General features: G+C 38.8%; 1 protein-coding gene across 2 annotated transcripts; it reads right to left on the reverse strand.

The window, feature by feature from the left end:
* Nucleotides 1-1,947: 1,947 nt before the first annotated feature.
* Nucleotides 1,948-9,356, reverse strand: LOC311073054 (phosphatidylinositol 4,5-bisphosphate 3-kinase catalytic subunit gamma isoform). 2 transcript variants are annotated; one of them, XM_084098477.1, is made up of 12 exons: nucleotides 9,257-9,343; nucleotides 5,890-7,826; nucleotides 5,707-5,772; nucleotides 5,337-5,562; nucleotides 5,165-5,259; nucleotides 4,564-4,716; nucleotides 4,401-4,491; nucleotides 4,029-4,159; nucleotides 3,802-3,913; nucleotides 3,294-3,451; nucleotides 2,850-3,124; nucleotides 1,951-2,201 (listed from the first exon to the last, which is right to left on the reverse strand). In XM_084098477.1, the coding sequence occupies exons 2-11, from the start codon at nucleotides 7,819-7,821 to the stop codon at nucleotides 2,867-2,869; spliced, it is 3,222 nt and encodes a 1,073-aa protein (XP_083954603.1). In that variant the 5' UTR covers nucleotides 7,822-7,826; nucleotides 9,257-9,343; the 3' UTR covers nucleotides 1,951-2,201; nucleotides 2,850-2,866. The 2 variants fall into 2 exon arrangements, with proteins under 2 accessions (XP_083954602.1, XP_083954603.1); XM_084098476.1 differs by having other exon boundaries at nucleotides 1,948-3,124; nucleotides 9,257-9,356.
* Nucleotides 9,357-9,862: the final 506 nt, after the last annotated feature.

The following is a 9,862-nucleotide window of genomic DNA, read 5'->3' on the forward strand; positions in this document are numbered from 1 at the left end:
TCCGCATTGCGCTACAGCGGCTGTTGCTTGCTCTGCCTTGCAGGGCTTGGCCCCGTATTGCTGCTTGCAGCTATATTTATTATTATTATTCTTCTTCCTCCTCTTGAAGTCTATGGCAGCCCTATGAACCATACATAGGAAAATGATGAAATTTGGCACACTTGTAGTGATGGTAATGAAAAGTAATTGTAGCAATTTTTGAGTCTCTAGGTCCAACTCTATAGCGCCACCAGCAGTTCAAAAATTCAACATTGAAATGGTTATAACTTTTGAACCCTTTGATCTAGAAAAATGAAACTTAGTACACCTGATTCATCTCATCATGCTGATTAGAACCAATATCTTACATTAAGACTCCGCCCATTACAGTAGTGGCCATTTTGAAAAGTACAGTATGCAGTTTTTTTGCTACTCCTCCTTCAAAATTGGTCTAATTTTGTCCAAACATGTACTCAAATGATCTTCGGACTGAGCCGCATAAAAGTACTGTCCCCGATTTTTTTTATTCTTCTCTGATCAAAAGTTATGACGTCGCAAACTTAACGAGGTCGACCCAAAATTGGTTCAGAAGCTATAGCTCGGCCAAACTTTGATCAATCGAAACGAAAATTGGTACACTTCATCGGAAGCATGATCTGAGGTTCCATGCCAAAGTTGGGAACAGCGCCACCTACGGGTCATGAGATATGGAAAATGCATATTTTGGCCAATAACTTATGAACAGTTTGTCAGAAAATTATAAACTTGGTGTCTATCGATTCCTTGGGTCATGACAAATCCGTGGATATCGATTTTGCCATGATGGGATGTACCACGTGTCCGCCATTTTGAATGATGTCATAATTTGCAATATCTTTTAAACTATTTGAAATTTCTTCACCAAATTTGGTATGGATCATCATTAGCATGGCCCGAAGGTACCTGAGAAATTTGATCACAGCGCCACCTAGTGTTCCAGAGATATCATTGTTTTTTGAAAAAACGCTTATAACTTTTGCTAACATTGCTTGAAATTTGATTTCTTTATGTCAATATATTCCTTGGCTTATGCCGATTTCAACGATATCTCATATGTTATTTATCAACAATGTGACTGGCCGCCATATTGGAGTGAATGTAAAACAGTTTTTTCGCTACTCCTCCTTCAAAATTGGTCTAATTTTGTCCAAACATGTACTCAAATGATCTTCGGACTGAGCCGCATAAAAGTACTGTCCCCGATTTTTTTGCTATACTGGAAAAAAAAAGTTATGATGTCGCAAACTTAATGAGGTCAACCCATAATTGGTTCAGAGGCTGTAACTTGTGAACAGTTTGTCACAAAATCATAAAATTGGTGTCTATCGATTCCTTGCGTCATGTCGAATCTGAGGATATCTATTTTGCCAGCATTGGATGTACCACATCATAAGCTATATTAGCATTAAGTTAGCTTAGCATGCTAATCTCGTTAACATGATTTTGTGTGCTCATTCACACACTGAAGCCTCTCCTCTGCAGCTTTGTAAAACATGTCCTCTGGGTGGCGCAAGTGGTTCAACCATGCGTCATGAATCCCGAACCATTGTGGTCGTGGGTTCGAGACCAGTGTGGGGCGACTTTGAAATTGTGTATAAAATAATAATTTAAATTCCTTCCGGCTCTGCACTGCTGTTGGTGCTTAAATGCTAGCTGTGCTGCTGTAATTGATGTGCTTACTGTGCTTGATGTACATTAAATTTCTGATGTTTTGCTCTTCTGGCTCCGCATTGCGCTACAGCGGCTGTTGCTTGCTCTGCCTTGCAGGGCTTGGCCCCGTATTGCTGCTTGCAGCTATATTTCAGTCTTATTATTACAGCATTGTCATGATACACTGATGGTCTTTCTAACACTCAAGATGGTCTAAATTTATCTGTGATTTGTGACACTGGTTCTTTGATAATTGTTGAATGGGAAAAAATAACATGTAGCAAACAAAGATTTGTTGTTTATTTTGAACACAACATTTTTTCTCCATGTAATTTTCATGATAAAATGTTACATTTAAAAGGATAGTTCACCCAAAGTTGAAAATTCACCCTCACATTGTTACAAACCTTCCTAAATTTCTTCCTTCATGGAAAAACAAGAGAATATTTAGTCTGGTTTTTCCATACTACATTAATGTGCCAAATCTGAATTTGTGCAGTTAAAGGAATAGTTCAATAGATCATTTACTCACCCTCATGTTGTTCCAAACCTGTATGAATTTATTTCTTCTGTTGAACAGAAAATAAGATATTTTGAAAGATGTTGGTTACCAGACATTTGATGTGCCCCATTGACTTCCATTGTATTTTTTTCTACTATGGAAGTCAATGGGGCCTATCATCTATTTGATTACCCATATTCCTCTAAATATATTCTTTTGTTTTAAGCAGAAGAAAGAATCTCCAGGTTTGGAACAACTTGAGGGTGAGTAATTGATGACAGAATTTTCATTTTGGGGTGAACAATCCCTTTAAGTTGCATAAATGATTTTGAGACCTACAGCAGAGGGAAAGATTTTCAGTAACAACTTAAATTTCAGTCTATTCTTTACATAAGTATGGCTCCTGAAGACTTGTAATAGTGCAGGATTCAAATGGACCAATTGTGCTTGCTTTTTGTCCTTTTAGAAATTTGACTCCTGCCTGGACAGCAGCATGAACTTCCTGACTATCATCTCCTTGTGTTCAGTGTAGAAAATAAAATCAGCAAAATCAAGTTTGGAATGACAAAGGTGAGTAAATTACATAATCAAAATTTAATTTTTGGGTGAACTGTGCCTTTAAGTTGTAGCATGCAGACACATTCTCTTTACTAACTTACATTATCTGTCAGAAAGATACATAGTTCCTCATGTTTTCTATTTAATGCCCGCCATCAAGTGAAACCACCAGTTTGCCTGCACAGTCCAACCTTTCTGCTCGCAAAGTGCAATCTGCTGCAGGAAGTGATTCCGAGCCTCGTCCTCCCCTTGATCCTGCTGCAGTGCAGTACGTAGGTAGAGCATGTCCTGTGACATGCTGAGCTCAGGGATTCCCGTGAGAAGCATTAGAGAGAAGAGCGTGATAAGAAGGCGAGACTGAGACCGGAGGGATAGATAGGCATTGATACAGGTGTCCTAGAGAAAGAACAGATACTTGAGGCTGTAGCATTTTGTTGACTTGTTCAAATCACGTGTTTGCATGATTGAACATACAAATTGTTTTATTTTTTACTTGTTACTCTGTCACTAATCCAGATAGAACATTGTAACACTGAGAAGATTTTGACAGTGCAGAAGAACATACCATAAATCTCTTGAAGTAAAGGCTGGGACGGCCTTTCACCCTGCCCATAACGTACAGGAAGTCAGGGGTGAGGACAAAGGGCACCCTTTCTCTGTTCACCCCCATGAAGCTTTTAGTGTTGCCCAAAATGTGGCCAAAATCAATGTGAAACAAGTTGCCTGAGAAGAACAGAAGACTTAATATTTGTTAGATTCTCTGTAGACACATTCATTAGTAAACCACTAGTATATCTATTCATGCCCATGTTCTGTGCTATTGAAATATCTATAAAAAAAAAATCTAGAATACTCTAGGCATTTTGGATGGATGGCAAGTGTCAAAGATGGCATGCATTATATTTTAGTAACCAGCTGTAACAAGATCATGACTGAAGTATTTCATAGATAATTTTCTTGTAATATGTTTGTCTGCATAGTTTACTGGTTCTGCAGATAAAAAAAAAAAAAAACAGACATCATGCAAAATGGCTTTTTATTTTATTTTAAATGTTTTAAACTTGTTCTTTTACCTTGATCAGTGATCATAATGTTGTCGTTGTGCCGATCACCTATACCCAGCACATATGTGGCCACACAGTAGCCGGCACACGAGTTCACAAACTTCTCCATAGCTTGAAAGTGCTGTTGCACCAAAGTATAACACATAAGGAAGAGAAACATCAGATATGCTTATCAGACGAGACATCTCAGATCTGGTGGAAGGCAGTTGACTGAAAGTGGGTGGCCCACTGCTTACTTTTTCCTGGAATGGGCACATCCTCTGAAGCCAGTCATACAAGGCATTGTTTTTGAAAGCTCCTGCCATACCTCCTTGACTCTTCTGAACTGAGGCAATAGTGATCGCATTTCGCACAATCTCAATCATTCCTGTGTCAAAGACAGATATAAAGCTAAATGTCAGAGACAACAGTCACTTGATCAGTTTGTTGGTCATTAGACTTTTTTTGTACCACGTAATTTAGAATCAAGTATCACTGAGTGCTGTCAGTTTTTTTTTTTTTTTTTTATATGTGCTTTGCTTTAAGGTCAATATTTGTTGATTTTTTTTAAGTGCTTTCACTGCGGAATTTACTGCTATTATAAGAACAAGAGTAAGACTGAGCATTACCTATGTTATATCCTGTTGAAATGCATCCATAAGGCACCAGGTTTAAGTCTAAACCCTTTTCTTGCCAAATTGAGTCCATGACCTTGAGAGTCTGAAAAACAACATTTTGTTTTAAGTTGCTAGTGAAAATCAGTCTGTTATTTTTGAATAGTTGCTAGTTTACCTGGATAATGAGCATGTCCTGTCGGAGGTCATCTCCATGCTTAAAGATGATGCCGACAGTAGGAGGGTCTGGAGATTCTGGAGCTTCTGACTTTATGCAGAACTCAAGCCAGAGTGGCTTTTTCTTAGAGGCCATCACCTTACATTCTTTCAGCTGTGTGAAGCACAGTTTGAGTTAAAGTGATAGTTCACCCAAAAATGAAAATGATGTCGTCATTTACTCACCCTCATGTCATTTCAAAACTGTATGACTTTCTTTTTTCAGACAAACACAAATGAAGATATTTTGAATAATGTGTCAATTGGTTTTATCCAAACAATAAAAAATAATTTTCAAAATATGTTATTGTGTCATACGTGTTTGGAACGGCATGAGGATGAATGAATAATTAGAGTATGGTATACTATGTATTTAAGGGCTACTTTTTTAAAAATGTATTTAAGGCCTAAATACAGTTTATGTTGGGACACAGAGAAGCTTAGAACCCCCAACACAGAGAAGCTTATGTTTGCTATAAGTATGCTATATAAACAATCTGATAACATTTTAATATTCAAGCATATACTGGAACTATATCTATAGATAAATATGATCAACTCACTATGATACTTCCTGCTCTGACACGAGGATCAAAAGGCACCTGGAAGTCAGAGGGTAAATTGCACTCCTCCAATAACTCCTGCAGCTTCTGAGGAGCTGACACACATACATGATAATGTAGATGAATATATAAAACACAAATAGTACTGATTGCACAGTTGTTTGAACTTTACCTGTTGATGGAAGGTCTGTCCTATCTGGGTAGAGCAACTTTACTGCTAGAGCCACATCGTGCAGACAATTGACGACTTGTACTTGACGCTGGAATTCAGTCAGCATTGCTTCTCCACAGCCCAATAGGTATGCCTCCAGGATAACCGCCATACGCTGGCGGAAAAATGGGCATCCTGCCACCTCACTTCGCAAATACCAGAAAAAGAAGTGTCCGATCCGTCTGCTCTGTGTTCCAGGAAATGGCAACAGTACATGGAGTTAATCTTTATCTTTTGACAAGTGAAATGGTGTAATTTATTATTGGTGAAAATTATAAAGCTGTAAAACAATGTCTAATGAAGTATGCATAGCTGGAAACATATGTCTCACCCTTAGTGCTCTTTTGAGAAGGAATCTTGCCAGACAGCTATCATGATATGGCTCGACTTTAAGGGTCTACAGAAAATAGCATGCTTTATTGGAACTCACAGTTGGAAGAAAGAGCTCTTAGGCGGCTCATTACTTTGACACTTGCATTATTGTATAGGTCAGTATTCTTTTATAACAATTTACCTGAACCAGCTGCAGCAGGTACTTAAGTACCTCATCATTGGATAGGATATCTAATCTTTGAACTGCCAGTCTTCTGACCTTCATGTCTGCAAAATCCACACTTAGGAGCTCAAGGGCCACAAACAGCTCTATGTCTTCTGGCTCCCAGTTACTCAACAGCCAGTGGACATCCTGGACCACAGTTGGCATCATCCAGTCGACCGTGCGAAGAAACTGAGGTAAATTTGAGGCATAGTGGACACTTTCTTCTTTGAGCCTCCTGAAGCAACCAGTCTTTGTGAAGGGTGTTGTTGCAGGACCCTCATTGGATGGGGAAGAGAGTCTGGATTCTCCTGAAAGGTCAAGTGTTGAAGAGCCAGAGACAGGAGATGTACCACTAAAAGAGGAGCTCCTGCCATGCGGCAGGACAACAGGAAAGCTGTAGCGATCCAGCATGAAGGTAATTGCCATTGATTTAGCTACATCAGGGTTAGTGGCGGTAGAAAGCTTTTCTGCTTCATAAGTGAATGCCTCCTCGTCCCATTCTGGGAAAGGCCACATGTGCAGAGTGTGTGGACCTTGGCTAAGAAGGGATCTGTGGTCAATCAACTGGAGGTTTACAAAGTATAGTACTTGCCCTTTTCCCTTCTGGTAATCTGGTACTTTAGAGGAGTTCGACTTTGTGTCCTTGGTTGATGTGCCTTCTGTGGTACCGGCATTAATTGTGAGGCCTAATTTCGCACCGTGAGGGATATCCCTGATCAGAATGTCAAATTCCAGCCAGGTGTTCCACAGCACTTCATCTGTAAACTCTTTTCGAGTTGAACAAACCGATGACACAATCTTTCTACCATATATTATGGTGGCTTCCACATGAACAAGTGGTGGCACCTTACTTGGTAGTTCTGGGATGTCAAACCCTAAGAGTTTAACCCTGAACTTTCTCTCACAGTCCCACAGAGAAATCATCACAATGTCCTCTACTTCCTTCCCTTTAAGGGAAAGTTCCTCGTGGGAGTTTGAGAGACCAGTGAGGCTGTCCACCAGAGGCCAGTACTCTCTACTTACTGTGTTATCTGGAAGGGATGAGACGGCAACCACTGAGAGATGAAGCTCCTGTGAGTTTTTAAGGCAGTGCCCGACCCACAAATATTCTGAGAGCTTAAAGTCTCCACTCAAGAATTCCTCTCTGCCACACACCTTGAGGACATGATCAACAGACCATCCTTCGAATGACAGGTCCCCCTTTGGCAATGATTCCCAGAAGATCTTGAGAAGATCACTAGGGGTATGTGTCAAATCAGTTTTAATGGAAATGTTCGAACTATTAGAATAAAGAATCACTGAGAGTTTTCGCTGAAGCTGACCTTGCTGGTCATTTGGGAGCACTGTGGAAGTTGTCCATGGTTCAGTGGCATAAGCAATAGGATCCCGGTTTTTCAGTTCTTCCCTTCGCGGTGTGGCAAACTTTCTTCGGGTATAGCCTAGCTCACTTAAACGATTATTGTCTGAGGAGTCCAAATCATGGCCGATTAGTTCGTTCAGAATGCCCTGGAAGCGAATTCTCTCCTCAGAGGTGGTTTTCTGAGCCAACACAGTGACGCAGACAGTCTGAAGACCATCAGTACCCTGAAACCAGGGTGCATCCAGAGTTCGCAAAACCTGAAAGTCATCATAAATTTCATACCACTCCTCATTCTTGCGGTACAACAGACTATATCGTTCTGGGTCCAGAAGTGCAAATGGCTCAGAAATTCTGTTATTCTCCTGTGCTAGCATACACAGGCGCACACGAAGCTGATGGACGCTGCATTGCGCTGGGAGTTTGATCTGAACAGGTTCCTGTCTGTCCAGTGACTGGAATACTTCCCTGGTCGGTAACTTACAAATAAATACAAGACTGTTATCGGAGCAAGGTTCCTGTTGCTGGTGTGCATCCCATTTGTTCTCCATGGATGCTGGAAATGAATAGAGTTAGCATGAGCATATTCAGCTATAACTACTTTTATTTTAAAATAGTGTTAAGGTTAGTCTCTCAAAACAGGGAGTGGCTTGTGCTTTTTGTGGTACAGAAATGAATTATATCAACTAGCATCCAAGTTGGGATGAGGGGTAAGTTGAGCCATTTGTTTCAAAGAAAATGGTGGAGTGGTGCTTGCACTTGTTAAACTCTCCGTCATGATGCTAAGATGCTTTGAAAGAGCAAAGGCCAGGGCTGTTTCTTAAGTTGATTTTAGGGTGTATTCATGCCTGTCTTGTTTGGTTCGATTGAATCGAACTCAAGTTCGTTTCCCCCCTTGGTGCGGATCTTTTGGGCAGGTGTGAATACAACAATCACACTCTGGTGCAGACCAAACAAACATACAGAGACCCATGCTGAAGAGTTGAACTAGCGGACTTTCCTGGTGTGAATACACCCTTAGTGTTTTGCTATGCAGTTACAATATTGATCTACTGTAGAAAGTTAAAGGGACCAACAAATCTGGGTTTCAAAGAGAGTGATTTCTGTAATATGATCACGTGTTTTAGCATGTTTTCATAAAATAAAATATTTAAAACCAGTTGTTGTTGTCTCGGTGAGACTATTTTACATTCCAACAATGTTGCTGGTAAATATCAGTGTTGCTTCCTCCTTGCATTTCCCTATCTTTGTGAAGCTAAATATATATTTTTTTTGTTAAAAGCAAAGTTGATTTTCTGTATTATGTAAAAAATAATAATAATATTGGTAAATTGCCAACACACACACACACACACACAGTAGGCTATATATATATTGTCAATTTACCGATATGAAAACATCATACAAAAAATCTAAATATATGGCAGTTCATATATATATATATATAAAGAGTTCAGATGCAAAAGCCTCTAAGTGTCATCTGAAATTTTCTTCTAGAATGATAATTTTTATCAAGCTTGTATATTTAAGTTCAGTAATTTCACTTAAATGACAATTAATAGATCATTTTCACTGCCATTTAAGTGAAAATACTGAACTTAAATATACGAGCTTGATAAAAAATTATCATTCTAGAAGAAAATTTCAGATGGCACTTAGAGGCTATTGCATCTGAACTCTTCATATATATATATATATATATATATATATATATATATATACAGAAAAAAAAAAATATATATATATATATGCATATATATACAAGGAAGATAGCTACAAAGGTTTTGCAACACACAAACTGGTTCTGCCAGCCATTCAAGAAGAATGTATCAGTCTTCAACATTTTCTCGCTGAGCCAAGCCAAGTCAAGAGAAGCAACAGTTATCTGTAAGTACTGTATATTCCTCACAAAAGGTTTTATAACATATTAAAAAATACCAACTAAATGTCAACGCATATATAATGAATCAGTAAAATTGCACTTACCTATACAGTCTCTGTGTCTTTGGTTTCAGATCAGTTTCTGTGGCTTGTGTGTGAGTGTTTGAGGAACAATTCAATTTCCCTTACTGCAATGCATCAGTGTGAAGTGACTGATTGCACAACGACTCATCACTTCCTCATTCCTTTGTCTTTGTGCACCTGAGAGGAAGAAAGTTTTAATCATTCCAGACTTGTTTTCTCTTGTTGATTTAATTTAATTAAGAATGGATTTCCCATGACCAAATTATTTTTATGTATAGTCATTTTTATGACATATACCATCTATCTGTGCATAAACCAAAACTTAAATATTCGTTTAAGTGTTTGTCAAGAACTCTTATCATTAAAAAGGGGGCTTTAAACCGCATCTGAAATGCTTGAACTGAGCAAAGACTCTAAGATAGTAAAGACATGTTACTCTTTTGATCCACTAGAGGGCGAATAAAATAATAGTAGCCTAGTTCGTCAGCAAGACCAGATGTAAATTACAAAGAAAAGTGCAAAAGCAATACTTTAGTCAAGGTTTCTCTATTCTCTCTCATTTAAATGAAAGAATTAGATTTCATGAGCTGCTCGCTTTTGTTCTTTTTCCTATTATATGCATGCTTC

This window comes from Abramis brama (assembly GCF_963993115.1).
Source record: "Abramis brama genome assembly, chromosome: 22".
Lineage (NCBI taxonomy): Eukaryota > Metazoa > Chordata > Actinopteri > Cypriniformes > Leuciscidae > Abramis > Abramis brama.